Here is a 22,545-nt window from a genome sequence, read left to right as displayed (position 1 = left end):
TTTCCTTCCTACAGTGGGACAAAAAGAAATATCTACTTGTAGCAATCGACCACTTCACAAAGTGGGTAGAAGCTGAAGCTGTAGCCACCATCACAGAAAAAAGGACAACAAATTTCTTCTAGAGAGAGATCATGTGCAAATATAGCATCCCCCATACGGTGGTGACCAACAATGGAAAACAATTTGATAATAAATAATTCAAAGGGTTCTGTACTCGCATGAAGATCAACCTCAGGTTTACCTCGATGGCCAATCCCCAGAACAATGGACTAACCGAGGTCATAAATTGAACAATTATCTAAGGTTGAAAAAAGATTAGATGAAAGAAAAGGTAGGTAGGTTGACAAGCTTTACAATATTCTGTGGTTATACAGAACAATACCTAGAATGGCAATTGGTGAAACGCCTTTTAATTTAGCCTATGGAGCAGAGGCTGTGATACTAGTAGAGATGGGAGTGCCGATCTTAAGAGTGTAGTATTATAATGAAAAGAAGAATGAATAATATATGAGATTATGCCTAGATTTGCTGGAAAAGCAAAGAGTAGAAGCCAACATGCGAAATGAAGCTTATAAGCACAGAATGACTAAGTATCATGATTAAAAAGTCCAACATAGGTCATTCTGCCTAAGCAAACTAGTAATGAGAAGAGTTGACATTAGCAAAGGAGGAGCAGGTGTTGGCAAACTAAAACCTAATTCGGAAGGCCCCTATAAGGTCATAAAGTTCTTAAAGAAGATGCATACAAAATAGCTGACATGGTAGGTAGAGAGCTTCCTTAGTCGTGGAATGTACAAATACTCAAGAAGTATTATTAATAAACATCAGAGGATAGCACAAGGCATATTTTAAGTTTTTAGCAATATCATTTCCTGTCTTGATTTCATATATATTTTTGCTCATTAATAAAGTACAATATTTTTTAGCACATAATCAGTGCACTATCCTAAAGACGCCACTTTAGGCGCACCAAGCTTATCTCAGAGCACTTAGTATAAAACAGTGCACTATCTTAAAGATATCACTTTAGGCACACCAAGCTCCTCTCAAGAGCACTTAGCATAAATCAAGTACATTAACTTAAAGACACTGACTTAGGCGTATCGAGCCCATTTCAAGAAGTTCGTCTCATAACTATTAATGAAGACACAACCGAATTTTCATACTTAGAAAAATATCCAGATTCAGGTATGAAGGTTTATCCCATTTTTAAAATTTTTTATTATGTATGTACGAAGGTCTATTACATTACCGAGCTATTGTACTTAGCAAAATATTAAAAGTCAGAGCAAGTGAGAAAAATAAATCAGGACAAAAAAGTAAAATTCCATTAAAGGATAAAATGGTTACATAGTTATGAAGCTCAGGACTCATTTACAATGTCTTGAGCTTTGTTGAAGTCATTCTCTACAATAAGATCATCTCCCGATGGAGGAACTACATTGGCAACCTCAGATCCATCATGGTCTCCATCCTCAGCTCCTTCAGCAGCCCTCTCCCCCGCTTTGTTTCCAATCTCTTCAATGTCCAACTCCTCTGGGAAGGTCAGGTCAGCATATGGGAACTTAGACTTCACAGCCTCCTTAACAGCCTCTTCACAGCTAGACAGAAGAAACGATATCTCAGAATAGGAGCCGTCTTTCTTAGTCTTCAATTTCTCGCTAACCAAGGTCTGATCAGCAAGTCTTGAAGTGATTGTGGCACACTCTAGCCGAAGCTCGGCAATGCAAAGATCGACATTCTTCTTCTCAGTTGCGATGGAGCTAAGCTGGGTAGTGGCGTTTTCTGCTTGAGCATTGCCTGCCTGAATCTCGTCTTCCCATTTGCGCTCCTTAGCAGCAAACTCTTCAGCTTTCTTTTAGAGGATATGTTCAGCATTCTCAACTCTCACCTAATCATGAGAAGCTTGCTCGCTCAACTACCTCTCATAATATTTTCGAGCATTTCCTCAGCCTACGCCAAAAGAATCAGTATTCCCACCCGAAAAAAAGAAGAGAAGAAAAGATCGGTGAAAAATTATGTTACTTGAAGGATAAGGGACATCTACTAAGCATGAATTTCGGAGGATGCATATTGTCAAGTTCTCGAACATCAACCTTAAAAGATAGGAGATTGGTGAGCTCCTCCGCCAAGGAAGGGGTTTGAACCGTTGTGCTTGCTCTATACTTCTTTGTCAAATAAGGTCGAGGATCAGGACAACGGCCTGGTGCAGGAGTATCGACTTCCACACAATCATCCTCGTTGACGCTTCCTTAGATTTTGAGCAAGGGAAGGAGAGCGCAGCACTAGGGGCTAATCCGCAAAAGTAGGGTCCATAATCAGATTAGCAAAAGCTATGTTGGCCTCGGGTATATCATAGGAAATAAAAGTCGGAGCAGGAGTTGAAGGAGTAGAAGAGGAGCCGACATGTCTCCTGCTTTTGTTCAACTTGATCTTCTTCGATTTCTTCAAACTGATCACTACAAAAAAGCAAGTCATAAGAAAATAAAATCAGAAGCTTATAACACAACAAAGACAAAGTAAAAATACTGAATAAGAAATACCGAGTAGGTATACCTGAAGTGTTGACACCTAGCTCGGATCATGGTTCAGTGAAGTTGAGCTTAGAAAGGTATTGCTTGATTAGGGGAGTAATAGGTAATGCAGTCCCTTTCTTCCAAATATTCATTAAAGTTTTCCTATTAATAAGGTGTGACTGCAAGGTAAGCTTAATTAGTTTTTTAAGAGGAGGCACAGGCCATCTCCTCGATAAGTTGGTAAAATTTGTTTTGTGGGTGACCAAGGTCACGCCAGTTATGGAATAAGGAAACAAGACCATTTAAAAACTTGGATCCAGCTCAGGCCCTCAAATATATGAAAGAATACTCGGAAGCCCGAGCAACCAGATAAAAACTGAAGAAGAAATAAGAAGTCAGGACTATATTAGAATTTTACAGAGTTGTTTAAAGGCAACAAGAAGGCGGACATAGTTTGGGTGTAGATAGGCTTCAGATACGTTCATATCAAGAATAACCGACTTAATGAAAGGATCTAAAGGAAGCCTCAAACCGGCCTTAAGGTGCTATTCTTTTAAAACTATATGACTAGCCTTAGGAATGCTATTTTTTAGAAAACATTTTAGGACCTCATTCAAAGTAAAAAAGGTCGAGACGTTGTACCGACCTTGGATATATTCAAGTCGGGTTAGATCTATTTTGGAAGAGTAAAGATTGTGATAATTTCACCATCCTCAGAGGAAGATTCAGGACCCTCTACCTCTTCTTGAGAGGTAGGTCAGTGGTCAGGCATATCCTCATCTTTATCAACATACATAGATTATGGGCAGAGAGAAAAAAAGGGGGATGGATCCATGGCAATAAAAATGCACAAAAATCGTCTAAAGAAGAAAGAAGAAAAATCAGAAGGGATTAAATAAACTTACTAGTGACAACTGAGACTTGCAAGGCAGAAAACTTGTTCAAAGGGATGTCTGAGGAAGAAAATAAAAAAGAGACAGAAAGAAACTCAAAAATGGTAGAAGGTATTTCATAAAGGGAAAACGCCAAATTTATAGTGATTTTAGATGATGAAAATACCCCTTGGGATCATGAAGGAACATTCCAGAAACCAGGGATATAACCATCCTTGGTCAAAAGCAAAATAAAAATGATTATCATTAAAGGCGCGACAAATGAAGCGTCCGAGGGTATTGTCAGATGTCACGAATGTTTGAATTTCAAAACTGTATAGCCGAGCTTACCTTTTGATTGAGTAATACATAGGTAAAATACTTTAAAAGCACAAGAACTTGCCACTGTGTAGGAATTACCAAACACAAGAGAATGAGGAATACCGAGTATAAATACTCTCAGACAAAGAGAGGGGGACTAATGATAACTGAGTATCATAAGCCAGCCTGTCCCACTATAGAAAGGTGAGGTTGACCAGAGATTGATATCCACTAAGACTGGGACTCTAAGAGAATGTGTCTTAAAAGGACTCCAGTCATAGAGTCTGACCTAATCTAGAACTCTAAAGATGAACAAGAGTACAAATCCTAATACGATTAGGACAATCTACAAATGTAGAGTTCTCTTCTAAATAGACTAGAAGACTTTCAACGTTTATATAAGAAATGGGGGGCACTACAAAACTTACAGGTACATGCAATCTTGCACACGTATACACTTTAGTCACCCTTACACAAATTACTGAATTTATCATTGGAATGAGTGGCCGGACAACCCCATCCGATGCTTTTTAACCTTTTCCTTATAGATACTCTGGAGATTAAAGTTAGTATTTGAAGATTTTTATTGATAGCTTGTCCCAGCCAACCAAGTTATCAGTATTTTTAGATTTTGGTATCAATTTGTTAGATCCGAGAATCTAATTTATTAAGAAAATTTCCATGAACCTTATGAAAAACCTCATTTTATATCTCTACCTAAGACCTAAGGCATTACATATAAGCTGCTTTTCATAATGTCAAATAAACATGTGGATTTTTTTACTAAAATGTAAGATAGTAGCCTTTTCTTTTTGCTACTGAATAGTTTTTATTTTTATTTTTTTAATGTTTATTATTTTAATTTATTTTTAAGTGTTTAATCTACATTAATTATGTCACACATTAACATGATAAATCTAATTTATGATATAATTTCTTTTCTTATTTTTATGTTTTCTTTTAATATTAAATGAAACTCGCATAGGCTATCCTAATTAATAAAAACACAAATTGAAATTCTAGTCAATATATTTTAAATGGAGATACATGCAACCTTTTTTAATTTTACATATTAAAAAAAAACAAATATTCAAATAAAAAATAATTAAGTAAAAATTTGGCAATGGAAAAACAATAAAGAAGAAAAAAGAGAGAAAAAAAGGAAAAGGAAATTATGCCCCATTTCTACTTTTTAGTAAAAATATAATTTTTAATCTCATATTTTTAATATTTTTTATTTTCTCTCTTACTTTTTTATACTACATTTTTTTTTTTTGCTTTATTAAAAAATAGAAATTGTAAGTCAACCTTCTCTTATAATTTTTAACCTCACTCTCTCTTTAGCCCATCAACCCACGCTATATAATTATCTAATTCACCTCTATTTTCTTTTCGTTCACGACGGGAAGCATGAAAGTGCATAAATTGGCATGTGAACTGCGGGAACATAAAATACCTTTCTTTTCCTTAGTAATAATTAATATTTTAAATTCAGTGACAAGATTAAAGTGTGATAAGACCAAAATATATATTTATAGTAATATATTATTGTAACATCCTCTCTTTTATGACGGGTTTTAATTTTTTTTTTTTAATTTGAAATCTCTAATGTTTTGAATTGTTTTTAGAAAAATACACAAAAGCATATTTTGTGATTAGGCACATTTATATTCAGAAAATTGCAGTTTTTTTGTGATAAAAAAATACCCTGTGATTTAATTTATTACATTTTTACTATTTATAAATTAATATCTTTAAATTTTTATGCTTTAATATTAATATATTATATCAAATTTTTAATAATAAAATTATTTTATAGATGATTTATTATCAAATTAACTATCAGGATATTTATAAAAATATTTTATTTTATTTCTAATAAAATTAAAAAATAATATTAATTTTATTTAACATGAATTCAATGTAATTAGTTATATACTAAATTACTTAATAAGTAATCTTGTTATTGAAAATGAGTATTATATTATAGAAATTTAAAGATATCAGTTTGTAAATATTAAAAATATAAGAAAGCTAAATCATATGGTATTTTTTTATCACGAAAACAACAATAGTCCCTTGAGTGTAAAAGGGCCAAACTATACGACACTTTTTTATAATTTTTTATTTTTTAATATATATACTTATATGTTGAAGTCTTTTTTCTTTGGGCGTGAATTTTTTATTCTCTTTCCTTTCTCTTTTTCTTTTTTTTTTTTAAGTAAAAGAATTTTTTTTGAAATTCTTTTAAAATTTGCTTCGCTTTCTATAAAGAATGCTCTTTTAAAGTCTATTTTATTGTTATTTTAATTTTTCGTTAATGTCTATTTATTTTTTATTTATTTTAGTTTTCTTTTATATAATTGAATAATTTTCTTCATGTTTGATTGATATTTGATAGATTTTAAGATGAGTATGATTGATGTTTAGTTGATTTTTAAGTATGTAAAGAATTTTCTTCAATTTTTTCTAGAACTATTATTTACCTGTTGAAAAGATCGAATATATTAGAAATTAGTTGTTTTTTTAAAAAAAATAATATTGATTTTAAATTGTTTGTTGACGCAGAAAATGATTAAAGAAAAAATATAGTAAAATAATAGACTGAATCTGAATAATGTGGGAGTTGGTTTTCCATAAAACTAGCAAACAAATATGTTCAAGATAAATAACTGACAAGGAAGACAATAAAACAAGTGAATAATGTGAGGAAAGGGTTTATTTTGTTATTTTTTGTTGTTTTCTATTTTTTATTTTAGGTTTATTTAATTAACTAAATGATCTAATTGATGTATGGTTAATATTTGGATGATATTTAGTTGGTTTATAGATATATACAAAATTATTTTTAATTTTTTTCTTTGAAGTATTATATATTTATTGAAGAAGATCAAAATATTAGAAATGAGTTTTTTCTTTATTGAAAAATAATTTTATGAGAAAAAAATAAAAATTAGTGAGAACTTAGTTAGATTTTTAACAAATTCATTATTAAAATTATTAGATAATATATAGGAAAAGTCTTCATCAAGTAAAATATAGCGAACATATTTAAAAAAAGAGATTTATTTCCAAAAGTTGTTATTAATATAATGAATACCCAATGACTGCTATAAAATAAATATAAAACACAATAATAGTAAAATGATAATATTTATTTATCTACTTATTTATTTTTAAAATAAAAAAAAACTCTGGTGAATTCATTATTTATGCCAGTTATGATTTTTTGAGGTAATATTTTAAAAATTTATGTCCGTTTTAAAAAAATAAAATAAAATGTAGAATAATGGAAAATTGAGTTAAAGGTTGAAGATAAGTAATACAGAAAAGTCTGTAAAAATGATATAAAGGCTGCAAAACAAGTTCTTTAAGAAGAAAAAGTTGAAATTTAGGGAAGAAAAAGAATGAGCAAATTCTTATAAAAGAGAGATTTTTGCAAGCATATGTTAAAGTCAGTGATATTTTTTTAAAAAATAATAGAAACATCTATGTTTTTTTTTTTTATCAAATTTAAGGTACTTTCTTTTTTAATTTTATTTTTGTTATGTCAAAATATCAAAATTATAAGTTTTTAATTTTTTTAAATTATAATTTTAGTTGATTTTTGTTTTTATTTTGATTGTTTTGGATGAGAAAATCGAAAAATAATTGAAACGATAAAAAATTAAAAAATTTGTGTAATAGACGAAAAGAAAGCGGAGGAGGGAAATCTCCCTGAAGTGGGCTTGGGAGAGAGGCCCATCCATGTTTTCTTTCGAAATATTCTTTTACCGATCACAAATAGGCGGCAAAATGCTGCAGAAGCTGTATGATTTCCCTCCCAACGAAGAACCAGTTGCCAGCTACCATGGAATTAGAGCATCATCATCAACAACAACAACAACAACAACAAGAAGAAGACCCATTTATTGCATTCGTGGATTACGCGAGATCCGTGTTGTCGCCCGTTGAAGAAGAAGAAGAAGGAGAAGAAAATATTGGAAATGGTGGACCTGGGTGGAGCTGGATCGCGTCTCGGATCCTAAAGACATGTATCGCTTATTCAAGTGGAGTCACACCTGCTATACTTCTCTCAGATCTCTCTCAGGTAAATTTTTACTTATTTAGTCATTTGATTTTTACTGTAATTGGTTTTGTTACAGTTATTTATGAATGTTTGTGTTAGGCTTGGAATGAACATAACAGGACAGGGGCAGCAAAGAAAAGAAGGCCAGAAATTATTATGAAGAAGAAGCATCATAGGAGAATTAAGCTCCCTAATACTGTTACAATTGACTCCATTTATGAGAAGAATTTTCTTTCTCTAAATAGCATCTTGGAAGCTGTTGTTCTTGATGCTTTTCTGCTCCCTGGTTTGTACCTACCTTTGATAATAATCAAAATTCAACTTCCATTACAATTGATGGGTTCTTTTTGTTTTTGGGGTTGTTGCTAACATGTAATTGTATGTTTCTTTTTTTTTTTAGGTACAAATATCTATATGCTTACTTTGGGTGACTTTTGGAGCTCAAACACCATTGACCTTTATCTCCACAGAAGGTTTGTCAATTTCTCTCTTCTTGATGCTTCCTTCAAATACTAAATAACCATTAACTTTATAGCCTTTATTGGTGCTGTTGATTGAATGTTTGACAGATTCACTGACTAATCACATCTTTCTTGTCTTCTCAATGTCCTTTAACCAAAATTTATGGGTTCACCATTTTTTGTGTGTGGATAGATACTATGATTTGATGGATCCTCATAGTGGAATCTTGAAGAAGGGGAGGGAAGTGTTCCTCACTGGATGCTATCTCAGAACTGCCAGGGAAGGATCCGGGTGTCCCCGACTTCTGCCTACAGAATATCTTGTGCTATTGTTAGATGATGTAATTGGTCGATTTTCCTTTATCTGTTTCTCCTTTTGAAGAAAAGGAGCATTCCAGACAAGAATCAAAGTTTCGGCATATGCTTGATATGTAGTAGATGTCGAAAAGTGATGTTCTTTTTCTCTTGCAGGATCAGGATGATGATGCCATGCTGATAGCAGCTCAGTTTTGTTCAGATTCTTTCTCTTCCATCTCTTCTCATGAGGCTAACAATGGGGTTTCTTATTCATTATATGCAAGGTAATTTTATGTCTTGCCTTGCAACTCTAAGCCTCTCGCTGAGCGGCTGTGAAATAGGTCGTTTTCTGGCCTACACAATATAGCTGCCTGTAATTCGTGAGTATTTCACAAACTGAACTACCTGAATGCGACAACCTTCTTTTTATTTGTTTACATGAGAGGAGAAGATAACAATCAAATCTATTTGCAGATGACAGCTTATCTACAGCACATTTTCTATTTGAACAGGAATGTTTAGATCCTCAATTGAAAGAGAGTAGATTTTATTTGTGAAAATATTTACATTAGTTCAACTGTATTTGTAGGATTGAATCTATTGAATCAATGGAAGTCAAAGGAGTGTTTGGTAATGTACAGAGGAAACAAATCACTCTCGCTGACAATGATGGTGTCCAGCTCAAATTTCTCTTATGGGGTGAGCAGGTTCTCCTGGCCAATCTTTTCAGGTGAATTTTTGGACCAGATAGTATATTTTTTGATACTATCTTTCTATATATTGATGCCTATGAGGCATGTGCATGCTACTATTTTCATGCAGTATTGGAAGCATGCTTGCACTTGATAGACCGTATATTGCCAGTTCGAAAGAGAGTGGCATTGAAACGACAAGTGAATTTTGTCTTGAATATGGTAGCGCAACACAACTGTTTTTGGTGCCTTTCGTTCATCATGAAGAACAAGTATGTGTCCAATGGTAATGTAACCAATTTGTTGTCTTTAAAGGTATGGATCTTACATCTGCTTTACTTTGTTTCACAGGTGTATGTACCCTTGACACAAAACCGATATCAAGGATCAAAGCTGATGAGTGCATCAGATCCTAGTCAGGGATCTAAAGTTTCACAAGTGTCTTTGCCCTGTAATTCTCAGGGGTCTATTGACTTTACCAATTATCCATTTCGAGTGAGTATATGTAACATTCCTCATTCGATTAGTTTCCATTTAATTTACCTTTCTCCCCTTATTTCTCAAGAAGAGCCCTTTGAACATGGTGGCTTTGACTATTTACCCCAATATACGAACATCAGAAAAGGATACTTGAGCTCAATCATGGTCATGGCAGTAGAAACTAGTGGGAAAATCTGTGGAATTTGCAAAGCCAAGTTTGACCTCTGACAGCTAGGCATATCTACTACTTATGCCAACATCCGAAGTAATACTATGGATGCATCAGAATAACAGTGTTGAATGTGGTTACTTTGTAATTTTGCTAGTGATAGCACTATGCCAGTTAGTTCAGATTTCTTAATTACCATCAGGATCTTTTTAATAGCAAACAGAGGGGGTGTGGAAATCGTGTCCAAGTATCTTGCCATGTCAACCTTCACTTGTTCTTTTACTAAATTTTCTGAACCTCGAGTTTGTAACTCTTTGGAATGTACCTTAGATATAGCTTTCAATTTGCACATCCCAGCTTTGGCTAATTTTAGATTCCATTGATCATTAGTAACTTCTCTCACTTGTTTGAAGTTTTGCAGTCATTTGTAATTGATCTTCGCGAGAAGATGACTAGCATCAGCCTTTATGGTATTGTTACAGACATTTTCTGTGAAAGAAATACCCCAGAAATTGTTTTCTCTTTAAAGATTGAGGATGCGACAGGGGCAATTTGGGCAAAGCTACACTTTGCTAAATCTTGGTAAGAACTATTGAGTATCATGGTGGAACTGCCTTATTTAATCCTTTCATAAGTTATGTATTTATACTTTTCTTTTTCTTCTTTTTCTCAGGTCTCTGGGGAGATTGGGCCTCGGTCACAAAGTCTATGTATCTGGTTTGTCATGCTATAAGACAAAACATAACGGGTGAGCATATTGAACTATTCGGTTACTCATCTTCTTGCCAGTATATTATGGTTGGTCAGTTAGCAATAGTTCTGATCCTAACATTTTGCACTTATTCATGGATCTGCGATTTCAGCCTAGTTTGGCCGCTAGGTTTATATTCTGTTAGGATATATCCCTCATGCTTGTTTATTTTGCTTGGCAGTCTTGAAGTATCATGGTTTGAAAATGAAGCTGGAGCTATGTTCGTGAACCTTAGTTGCTTGCCAGCATTGTTAAACTCATCTTGTCTTCAACAATTATTTTGCCTCTCTGATCTATCCTGTGATGCTAGTTGCACATATGTATGTTCTTTTTACAAATTCTGGCTTTTAATTTTCTTGTGTTTATTTCATCCTCTTAACACCATAACTATATGCTTTCTGTTGTCATTTACATACGCTTTTTGATTAATAATTAAATTTACTGGATGTTTATACTTGAGCATGATTGTGTTTAATAGGACATTGGGTTATATAAGATATCATTGTAGGCAGAAGGAATTGCTTACCCAGTGTATGCTATACCTGGTTTTCTGTTTCATTGCTTGTTTGCAATTAGCAATGCCTCGTTCTTATCTAGGAAAAGGCAAGAAAAAAGAAGCTATAATTTTTATTAGGGTGTATTTGTTGCTCAGAATGACATGAGCTATGAGCAAATTTATGTTGCCATTAGGATAATTAGTTAACTTTTGATTTCCATTTTACTTATCCTTCATTTTAGTTTATGAACTTTCTATCTTCACGTGTTGCTGACATTTATCTTTAAAATTATATTCTGATATCTACTGCTTTTCTCCTCGATTTCAATGAAAATCTGTGCAGATTTGTCGAGTTCGGCTCGATCAAGTTGATCAATGCCATGTCAGTACAAGATTTGCACATTCTCTTTGTGGTCATGCTGTTAACCAGACACCTGGTGGATTCGTTGAGTGCAGTTTCTGTAATTGCAATTGTAATGATGAAGTTGTACGCACTTTCCACTTGAAGATCACTCTTGCGGATGAGAGTGCAAAGATTTTTGCATGGTGCACAGGCCACACTGCATCTGAGTTGCTGCAAATATCTCCTGATGAATTCTATGAGCTCCCTGAGGTAATTATTGAGCTTCATGACATCATACTAGACCAAAAGTAGTTTGATGAAATTCTGACGTGCTAGCTACAGAGAGTGCAATGATTTGTTTAGAATTAATATCTATAGGAAATTCAATTTGGCAGTGTCTGTATGCCCTAAATTGTTTAAGCATGTGCCTCATTTAGTTAGTGATGGCTTAGTTGAGTAATGTTTTGCGTTGGGAAATAGCTTCTCATCACAAAATTAGAAATTTATTTTAACATGCATGCATAAGCACACAAGTTCGCATCTAGACATGAATTCCAGATAACAGATATTCAGTGTAATGGTGAAAGATTTGCACCCTCATTTCTGGTTTGACTTCATGACCATTCAAAGGTTCCATACTGAAAGAATATTGTTGGATTTTTCATCACTAGTTTTCATATTTCGAGGCGAATTAGCAATCGAGTGCTCTTTTCTTCCAGGGGTCTAGCTTCTGTAGTTCCTAACTCTGTCTTTTCCTTTTCCGGTAAACCTACAAAATTTCCAATTATGGCGACTGCATAACAAGCCTGTGGACTGATATTAGTTCTCCCACTTAGAGAGGTTCAACTCATTGATATTTCTATGTTCTTGCCTATATTGCAGGATGAACAGTTTATGTACCCTTCTTCACTAGAGAATGAGAGCTTCATTGTTGCATTAGTAAATAGCAAGAGAGAGGACTATGGCAGTCGAGGTCTAGCCCTGGAGACTGATACCGTTTCTTGGGAAATAACTCGTGCTCTAAGGTATGAATAGCATTGTGCAAATAAGATTAAGATAAAAGGAAATTCCTCAGAATCAACAACAAGGTGATGATACTTCAGCACTGAAAAGAGGAGATGATGCTAGTCTCAATAATGTTGGGGTCGCAAATTCTTCTTTGTGAAGGTCAATCTGATACGAAATTGAGTTTGCTAGTAAATGCAGGGCTGAGTTACAACATTTATTCATCCTTTTAAATTTTATATCTTTATATTATTCAACCGTTGGATCTGATATGCTTTTTATTATACATTTAAAATTTTAATGATTGTCATGTTTATTCCATTATTGTTGGCATGAACATCTTGGCTGTAAATATGAAATCTCTAGTACTATTGTAAATACCTTTTTTTTTTTAAAACTTTTGTAATTACATTTCTTTAATTATTTTAAGCAAAATAGGAGATTTCAGGGTTATAGCTAATATTAGGGGGATTTTATTTAAGAATGAAGAAAAAGATAGACAAGCTCCTATGAGTCAGCACTTAAAAAATTCTCAAGTCATTCCAAATGATAATAAAATTAAATTTTAAAATTCTTAAATAATAATTTAGGTGGAAATCATTAATTCCATAAATAAGAATCCTGATTTATTTCTCTAATCATTTGGCCTAAAGTTGAAAAGATTTTAATATATTTAAAGTAATGTTATTCTTTCTGTTTTTATCAAGACATTAAGTTTGGCCTTTTGGATACCTGTAGAGCCTATGTCTAATATCTTCTAGTTTTCCAAATTCCAATGAATATAAGCTAAGTACACAAGCCACAAGGATACAGGACGTAAAATAGTCTTTTTACCTGGAAGTTGCCTGATCTCATCTCTTTTTGTAACTCTGCTGCACTCATAAATGGTTGCCAAGATATCTATATTCCCACAGATTATTCTGATAAAATACAGTAAACATGATCGATTCTCTTTGCTACACAACTAGACTATCATACTCTAATTATTTGTCCAACGTTTAAGAGATTTTCGTGCGGAATATTGAACACTGCGCTGTTTCCCCTGCAGATCTTCCTAAGAAAAGCATATATATAATCTATGGCTATCTTCTTATAGAACTTTGAATCCCGGCGTGTTGTCACCACTGTATTCCCCAGTATGTGGACTACCCCAGCATCTCTACAGGTACTTAAAAATTCCAACTCATCAATCTCAGAATGGCTGCTTGCTTGATTGGGCAACGTCATGGTGTTCACATGTGTTGGAGAATTAAGGAGCACGATTGAGTCTTCGGATGAAAGTGTTCCATTTGTATTGGATGAACAGCGGTTGCCATTACAGTTCCCTGCTGTTGACTGCTTTGTTTGCTGGTCATCAGCACTATATTCATCCGAGTCTGAACAGCCATCCATCATGGACTCTAACCGGACAAACATAAAAAGGCTGTCGAATAGCCTCTTCTCAAAATCTTCATCTTTTTTATGGAGGTCTTTATAGCCATATCTTGATACACAACGGAACATGCGGAAATTCTTCGGTCCTATCCGCCTTATAAGGAATCTCTCTTCTTCTGGGACCGTGTAGACAGGCAGGTATTTTACACAGACAAAAACAACTACGGAATGGATGGCAGGTAAGTTGGTGATGAAGTGGGAGAAGATGTGGGGCACCCCTCTAGCTAGCTCAGTGTACACAAGTCCAATTCCAGGGACCCGAACTAGTCCTAAACTGGGGCCGAGCCCAACAATCCATGCCATTGAAACCTTGCTATGCATCTCGAACTCATAGCGCTTCAAAGTACCATAGTGCCATGCATACATGATGATAAAAAATGCTGCAGCAATCACTAGAGGAACCCAACCACCTTGATTAACCTTGCAAAGCACAGAAGAAAAATAGGTGCCCTCCACTACCAGTGACAAACCAGTGAAAATCAGGACAAGAATCCAATGGCACCGCCATACTAATAGCATGATTAGAATCATAAGCAATGTGGTGACCAGCATAACTATCACAACTGCAGTACCTGTTGTAACATAAATATTAATGCTATTTTCTAAAATTTTTATTTCAGAACAAATGGTTAATGGAGGAAATGAGATTGTTCAACTCACAACATTACAAAGGATAAACTTACCAGATGCATTTCCAATTTGACTTTGATTTTTAAAGCCAGCTGTCACTGCAACACAAAGGATCATAAGGATCCAATTTATGTCTGGAATATATATTTGTCTCAGGAACTTTTTCGACGTATGTACAATTTTAACTCTTGGAAAACAGTCGAGTGCAAGAGCCTGCTTAACTAATGAAAAAGTTGCAGATATAGTGGCTTGACTTGCAACAACAGCAGCAGCAGTTGCAACAATAAACACTGGCCAATATATGCCATCTGCAGAATAAATAACATCAGCATTCGAAGGTTAACTGCCAGCTACAAAGACAGATAGCAGTTTATGAAAAAAATTATAAACTTTCCATATAACGCACACTTCTATAATGACATGGAAGAAGGATAATACTGTCGATTAAGTTTTTTTTCTAATATGGCCCCAAAAGTTCATGAACTTTACCAAGAAAGAGTAAATATGCGAAACGTTTATCATCTGTACCACATATATCCCCAAAATAAAATAATATTACTACAGAAATGGCTCCTTAAAGCCAGTTTCATATATATAGCAAAAATACCAGTTTCATATATATACCACAAAAATAGACAATCCATTAAAAATTTCCAATAATATGTCACACCCTGGTTTCTCTTGCCTTCACTCACTATTTCTAGTGACATGATTTACCATGCAGAGGTAAGGTTAAAGTTCTGACTTATCCAATGCAAGCATTGTATTTGTAGAATTCCAATACAAAAGCTTAAAAGGTTATATGGTTTTATATAATGTACTAGCCTCTTAATCCAATAGCGAAGGCACATTGATAGGAGGCTTTAGCAGATAAATATAGGTTTAAAGACATCGCAATAGTGTTTCTCCAGTTGCATACTGTCTATTTTTGCGTGATTTCTGAATGGGCTTTCATAATGATAGATTCAGAAATTTAATAGCAAGGGAAACTTCAATATATAATCATGAAATTTCAGTCATACAAGGTATAAGTTCAAGTACTCCATAACGTCAACAAGTAAAGGTAACAAAACAACAGACATTCTAGTCTTCTTGATGGATAAAGAGAAAATAAAGGATTAAACAATTATTACACTCCAAGTATCCACATATTGAGTACCAGAAACTATGCTATATCTAAAATGGATAATTTCATTTCATTATTCTTCTTTTTGGGTTTTATTCTTTGTTTTATCTAAAAACATTTTAGGGTCTTTTAGCCAAGGGGGAGGATGCAAGAATCCGAGCCCTTGAGTCCCGCATTAAAAAGGAGGCACTTGACTAGTGGACTACTAGTTCAATTTAGATAAATTGTACAATTTAAGAGCCTGAAATAAAAATTAATCACAAATCCTTTTCATTTCCACAAGAAACCAAGGTCAAGGAAAATAAAATTTCTGTCATATGGAAAACTGACAACAAACTCAGCTGGGGCGAAGAAGCATTTTGAGGGAGAGGTGAATGGCAGGACTCATGAGTAGGGTGTTGGGATAGGGTTAGTGCTGCCACTGCTCTTTTTAGAGAGCCACTGTTTGGCTTCCATAACCTTCAAGCAATACCTTTCAGATTTTCGATGTGTATATCGGCGATGGTAATAGTTTCTTCCCATTTGTGTAGTTTTTTGTCTGATTTATTTGGTACCCCATCACAACAACTAATGATCTAAGCACCAGTAAATATATAGAAGTCGACTAGAGCAAACCTGGAATAGAACGATAAAATGCATCAACTACATGATTTGAGTTTTTCATAAGGTACGCAGCTTGTCCAGAATAGGCAAAAATAAGGCATGGGAAAACAATTGCTGTGAATGCAATCTGTATTGCTGAAACTGGGAAATGGGAGAGGTCAGCAAAAAGGGCCTCAGTTCCTGTAATCATTCACAACTTATCATTAGAACCTGTTTCCTGGTTTATTTTCCATAATTTTCTTTTTCTAGAGATCACTACCTACAATTTTATAAATTAAAGACCCGTTAGAATGAAAGAAAAAGGTAATTGAATGAACTAAATACGAAGTTTACCTGTTATACTAAGCATAATGCCTCCAAGGGAAAGCCAGTTATCTCTTCCTCCCCTTTTGAAATAACGATATATATATACTGGTGAGAAAGCCTTTAGAACGCCTTTATCATATTTCCAAATGTTGAATATACCAATACCTCCAATCAAGAGAAACCATAGGAGCACAACTGGTGCAAACAGCCAACCCACCCTATCTATACCGTGGTGTTGCATGCAAAACAAGCCTACTAATATCACAACAGCAACGAGCACGACAACATCTGTTTCATGGGAACAATATAGCTATTTAATACATTTAAAAAGAAACACTGAATTTGATGGGAATAATAGAAATTTTCATTTTCTGGAATAAGAAGGTACCACTGGTCATTTTGGGTTGGTCTAACTTGATTCCTTGAACTGCCGAGAGTACTGCCGAGAGAAAATAAATAAAGAATGATGGTGATTCAGGCATATTGAAGTGAAGACTAACAAAACTAGAACAGTATATTCTATGTGTACCCTTAGTTCTTTAACCATTAAGAGACAACAGAAATTCAAACATTTCTAAACTCGAGAGTAATAGTCTCAACCTTCTGTTGCATTACTCTTTCTTCTTACTCTCCTGTGCAAGGAGTTTCTCCATCTGAAACAAAAATGGATGAATTAAAGTCCTCAATTGAAGGTTAAACAACTGGTGATTTCATGCAGGGGTGTTCCACTCGTTTACCAAACTGGGACTGAGAGGTTCAACGGGAAAAGAAATACTAGGTCCAGGTCTTTGCAATGCTGAATCTTGGGTTATATTGTGCCATCTAATAAAAAGGTTTAGGCTTGCCCAGATGGCAATGCTATTAATTGGGGTAAAATACTTTCCATCTTGGCTGTCAAATTGTTCTCATGACTTGCTTATATTAAAGCCTAATAGCTTTCCATATACAACTATTAATTACTAGAACTCCTGGTCTCATTTCCATACAATGCTTCAAGGTATCATCAATAAGTAAAAGAACCCTTTAGGTTACGGTATTAGTGTTGAGGTACCAGCTGGATTCTTCAACAACATCCATAAATACAGGAATTGTCAAGATCTCCCTAGATAAGCCAGCTTATAGCATGACCACTTAATCCAGCACTCTTAACAACAATTGCGATAACAATAAAACAAGCTTCTTGAATCACCATAGTACAATATTGTCCCAAAGGAAAGGGTGCCAAATGCTGGCATCACATATGAACTCATTTGATAATATTATCCTCTGCTTTATGATTGTTATGATGGCATCTATATGTGGGCTAGAGATGCCACTTGAGGTACCCACTAATATTTGAGGGAAATAAAATGAAAGCTTCAAATCTCTATGATTCACTAACATATCTCGTACATATGACCCCTAATGCTATACCATTATTACTGAAACATAGTAGAACTGGTTCTGTATCCACACACAAGTAACAGAAATTCAAGCAGTTCAAAATACTATTCTACGTACATATGCAAACCTCGATCATTTATTGGGTTAATAAATTTGAAGCACTTCAACTCCACTTATGTTCCTATGTTCAAATGCATTTCTACCTGCATGTTTGTTTGCCTTGTACAACTCTATGGAAATATAACTGCTAAATAACATAAAGATCTTAAGTTTAGAAGCTTCCTTGTAACTTTCCAATACTTCATGCCTGATGTTCTTTTAGGCATTTACCAAACATATATTTTCTTTCCCCTACATATTCTGCTTCAAAATGTTAAAGATATGTACAAGATGACAATGGTACACATACTCTCTGCACAATATTGTTCTCTGCACTATTTTTCTATGCCCATGTAGACTATTTAAAAGAATATAGTTATCTATCTCCATACACAATAAAGTTCATTTAGTACATTGTTATTACTAGGCTTATAAAGGAACTTAGTACATTGTTATTACTAGACTTATAAAGGAATAAATCAAATTTGAAACCATCTTGCATTATTAATATAAGGGGCACAAAAAGCTATTATCTCTAATCTATGGACCATTAGTATGTCGCGCTTTTTTTTTTTTTTCTCAGTCATAACTCTCATGGTCATATTGGTTTGTTCTTTTAACACATATACGCGTAAAAAACATATAAAGTACGAACAGGGAGGCAGGGGTGGGGGAGGGGGAAACTGGCAATTTTATTAAGAAGCCCGTGTTAGATTATTACTAAATATCCTTATAAGATGAAGTTATTTTGCTAATTTATTAATTAATATATTAATTTATATCAATTAATATTAAAAACATAATGCATGTACTATGTTTTGGATAAAGTTTGGATAAAGAATTAATATGCTATCTTTTAGGATAACAAATCATTATTCCATTAGAAAATAGTCATTTACTATTTAAAGATAGATTTATAATAAATCACCAAACTTTAAATTATTTAAAAATATATTATTTTTTAGGATAAGGAAAAATTATATAAAATTAATTCTGATTATGATATACAATTTATCGGTGAAGACTTGCATCCAAGTCATTGGTTTATAGTGAACTCAACTTGCTCAACAAATGAAGGTAGTGTATTTAAGATTTTCCATTATGTAATATCATTTGCCTTTCAATTGCTTTAAGTCAACTGGCTGAAATTATCTTCCGTTTTCTTTTCTTGCTTTGTTCTGTTGGGTGAGAGATCAAAAAGTAAAATACGTTGTAATTGCATAGACTACATGTAGGCAAATTTCTATGTTGATTGGCCCTCTATTAATGCTCTAGATTGCTTAATTTTGGCTCTCCTGCGCGTGGATTGTCGGAGCTGCTTGGTAGAAACTTTAGGCTTTTTTATGAGGATTTATCTTATAATAAATGGTTCATTTATACCAATGGCAGACTCTTGGCGTAAAGACCACCCTCAGCTGTATATTTTTCCATCTTAATACAGTGCACATATCTTATGGAAAAAATTAAAAACAAAGAAACATACTGCGCCAAATTTTAGTCAATAACTACAATTAATGCCATGCTTGGAGGGGAAAAAAGTGATTTTGTTTACTATTGCTATGTGTTAGCATTTTCATCTTTTGATTGATAAAAGTGTATCTCAATATAGGAAAAAGAAAAAAAGAAAAAAAATGTTTCATAATACAATAGTTGTCCTGATACGCCAAGTATAGTAGTAATAGAACATGAGAAAAAGAATTCATTGCATAATACAACAATTGTCCTATCTTGGAAAGTATAGTAACAAAGAAAAACAAATTTTTTGTCAGTACTTTAATTCTCCATAATAGTTTTATTAACTAGACTAATTTTTAATTATTAATTTATTATATTTCTATCATTCGTGTTATATATGAACAAGTCATCATGCGAAGCACGTTGGGGAAAAACTTATATGTATACCAGTAGAAGATAATGGATCTAAGTACTAAACATGAAAAGGAAATATACCTGATATAGCTGGAGTGAGTATTCCATCCCCAATAACCATGGAGGAACCGACAAGAACAAGAACAAGAAGTCCATTCTTCCTAAATGTATGTCCCTCTAACCATCTCTTGGTCTTTGCAGCAACCGATTGCTCGTGTATCGTAGAACGACTATAAGTTGTTAGCTCCTCATCTGTATGATCTTGGTTAGGTATAGTCTTTACTTTAGCATGCCGGCAAAGTAACGAATATAGAGCAAATGTTCCACCTACACCACAAAGTAGATACATCTGAAAAAGCTTACACATGCCCTATTTCTCCACATGTTGAAGTGGTAGATACTACCTTATAGTAGCATGCATAAGCAAGAAGTGCACAAAGGACACTAGACATCACTAAAGAAAATAGAAAGCTAAGAAAGCACAAACAATCTTTCTATATTTTGTTTTATTATAAAACAAAAGATTTAACATGCAAATATATTCTGTGAGGCTCAAAGTTTATAAAGAGAATAGAGGATTATGATAAAAAATTAGTGGAACAATTTAACATGCAAAAAGGAAGAAAAAAATGTTGGGACTTCAATCCAATTATCGAAAAGGAAAGCAACATTTAGTAAAGGAGGAAAGATCAAGAAAATTTGGAGAAGTTGTTCTGCTAAGCCAAAAGGAAAACCTTAATTAATCTGAACCATAAAATGGACAAGAGGAAAGTTCATAACCAAGAGATGTGGACATCAAAGGTTAAGGTAGTTTTGGAAAAAAAAATTGAAAATGGGAAAACCTTAATGCTAAATTTCTTAGTTCCACAAGTATTGGCTTGAGCATGGAAAATGTGTAATTCTGAACTAATTCCGTCATATAAATAGATGCACATGAAAGGAATTATGTCGAAATCACTTTACCTTGACCATTGTCATTTGCTCTACAGACAATGAAGACATACTTCAGGAGCGGAATAAGAGTTAGGGAATAAATAATCAATGACAAAGCTCCAATTACATCTTCTGGATCTTCAATTCCATTAGGAAAAGTGTTGTAAAAGACATACAAAGGAGATGTGCCGAGATCTCCATAGACCACTCCGAGGCTTTGGAATGCAAGGCCTAAAAGCATTGAAGTGGAGAACTTCTGGAAGTAACAAAATCGAAAATTGGCAAAGAGAGCAAATGTAAGACATCAATTGTATTGGTACCTTGAAATAATATTAACTATGTAATCTGCCAGAGCTATCAACGGCAATGCAAATCTTAATTCAATAACAATGATAAATCCTTTCCACAGAGTTATTTCTGATATTCTATATATATCTAAAAGTGAGCCAATCGATCAAGTTTCCTGAACTTAAAAATTCAAAACTTAGCAACTGGAATGCTGAGTTGGATTCATGAATGGCCATTAGAAGAGTTCATATTAGTAAAGATAACATGCCATTGCAAAGAAAAAAATGCCTTTTACCTTTTCCTCATGCTTACTCCTGAGCCTCTCAGCTTCTGTGCCTATGGACTGATCCAGCTTCTGATCCAAAATCCAGATTCTACTTTTGTAATCAGATTCAATACTATTTTCTCTTGTACCCATTTTGCAACTCAAAAAATCCAAATGATCTTTACCCTCATTGCCTTTATCTTCTTAACTCATGCGATCTTAATTCCTAAGCAAACTAAACAACAAAGAAGCTCAAATCAAAACCAGTTCCAACTTGAAGAAGAAATTATATAAAACCCAAATGAGGCACCAAAAAAATTTTCAGCTAGCTTGAACAAATAAAACCCAAACGAAATACCCATGAGCCGCTCAAAAACCAAAGTTTGAAACTTCAAAGCAATATTTATAAAATAATGATCTAAAATTTCAACAAGAACCCAGTATAACCCAGTAGAGATAGAGTAACAATGAAGCAAAAATAGCACAGATGGAACACTAACCCAGTCAATTTTTGAAGTGGAGTGTGGAGAAGTTGAGAGGTTAACAGCAAAACACCGCTCTTGTAACACACACAAGCAGTAAGCAATGATCCTTACTATAGAGTATACAGAATAAAGTACATATAAGGGAAGTTCTACCTAACATAGAATTTATTATTTTTTGGAGCTGCACCTTCATGAATTGTGGACCACTGTGAGACTCAGAGTGTGGGTCCCACAGTGGACTATTTGTCACAAGCCGAAGTCCCGGTTTGAACTATGAACCGGACCAGAATCGGATGGGTCAAACCTAAAACTGATTTTGGTCATTATGGACCGGTTAAAGTTCAACTCTTTATTGAACTGAACCAGCAGTTCGTACCGGTTCAACTTTAGATTAAGATAACAATATCTAATTATTGAAATTTTTGAGTTCATGAATTTATATTTACATTTAAATTTGATCCGCTTAAATGAAAAATTGATTATACATAAAATTTTAAATTTTATTCTATCAATTTTAATTTTAATTTCTTATACAAAATTAAATCTTCCATATAGAAAAAAACTAACTAAATTAAATTATGATTTTAAACTTCATATAACATATAATTATTATAAAAAATGTTAAAATAAATAAATTAGATGGTGCAATAAA

At 33.7% G+C, this 22,545-nt stretch overlaps 2 protein-coding genes across 3 annotated transcripts; one reads left to right on the top strand and one right to left on the bottom strand.

Annotated features, from left to right (window-relative positions):
- The first annotated feature begins 7,401 nt into the window (after window positions 1–7,401).
- LOC8289497 lies at window positions 7,402–12,784 on the top strand. Its single transcript, XM_015722049.3, has 13 exons — window positions 7,402–7,799; window positions 7,878–8,064; window positions 8,179–8,251; window positions 8,433–8,580; window positions 8,711–8,820; window positions 9,126–9,266; window positions 9,359–9,500; window positions 9,580–9,723; window positions 10,299–10,459; window positions 10,551–10,625; window positions 10,810–10,948; window positions 11,468–11,737; window positions 12,350–12,784. Exons 1-13 carry the CDS (start codon window positions 7,521–7,523, stop codon window positions 12,500–12,502), a joined length of 2,022 nt encoding a protein of 673 aa, XP_015577535.2. The 5' UTR covers window positions 7,402–7,520; the 3' UTR covers window positions 12,503–12,784.
- A 573-nt stretch (window positions 12,785–13,357) lies between these two features.
- On the bottom strand, window positions 13,358–22,063 carry LOC8289498 (potassium transporter 10). 2 transcript variants are annotated; one of them, XM_002523605.4, is made up of 9 exons: window positions 21,909–22,063; window positions 21,439–21,643; window positions 20,886–21,111; window positions 20,004–20,249; window positions 16,960–17,010; window positions 16,599–16,859; window positions 16,278–16,445; window positions 14,590–14,844; window positions 13,358–14,478 (listed from the first exon to the last, which is right to left on the bottom strand). In XM_002523605.4, exons 2-9 carry the CDS (start codon window positions 21,559–21,561, stop codon window positions 13,445–13,447), a joined length of 2,364 nt encoding a protein of 787 aa, XP_002523651.2. In that variant the 5' UTR covers window positions 21,562–21,643; window positions 21,909–22,063; the 3' UTR covers window positions 13,358–13,444. The 2 variants fall into 2 exon arrangements, with proteins under 2 accessions (XP_002523651.2, XP_025013932.1); XM_025158164.2 differs by lacking the exons at window positions 20,886–21,111; window positions 21,439–21,643; window positions 21,909–22,063 and adding an exon at window positions 17,172–17,224 and having other exon boundaries at window positions 20,004–20,035.
- Window positions 22,064–22,545: the final 482 nt, after the last annotated feature.

This window comes from Ricinus communis, chromosome 4, assembly GCF_019578655.1.
Source record: "Ricinus communis isolate WT05 ecotype wild-type chromosome 4, ASM1957865v1, whole genome shotgun sequence".
NCBI classification, from domain to species: domain Eukaryota; kingdom Viridiplantae; phylum Streptophyta; class Magnoliopsida; order Malpighiales; family Euphorbiaceae; genus Ricinus; species Ricinus communis.
The sequence above is the reverse complement of the archived record's forward strand: the minus strand, read 5'-3'. Positions and strand labels throughout refer to the sequence as shown.

Coding starts and splice junctions, on each gene's coding strand:
- LOC8289498 (XM_002523605.4), bottom strand. CDS start 21,561: ATGGGTACAAGAGAAAATAGTATTGAATCTGATTACAAAAGTAGAATC. Junction 21,112..21,438: donor GGAGTAAGCATGAGGAAAAG/GTAAAAGGCATT, acceptor TGTTACTTCCAG/AAGTTCTCCACTTCAATGCT. Junction 14,845..16,277: donor ATTTTATCGTTCTATTCCAG/GTTTGCTCTAGT, acceptor TTTATTCTGCAG/ATGGCATATATTGGCCAGTG.
- LOC8289497 (XM_015722049.3), top strand. CDS start 7,521: ATGATTTCCCTCCCAACGAAGAACCAGTTGCCAGCTACCATGGAATTA. Junction 8,252..8,432: donor GACCTTTATCTCCACAGAAG/GTTTGTCAATTT, acceptor GTGTGTGGATAG/ATACTATGATTTGATGGATC. Junction 9,267..9,358: donor CTCCTGGCCAATCTTTTCAG/GTGAATTTTTGG, acceptor ATTTTCATGCAG/TATTGGAAGCATGCTTGCAC.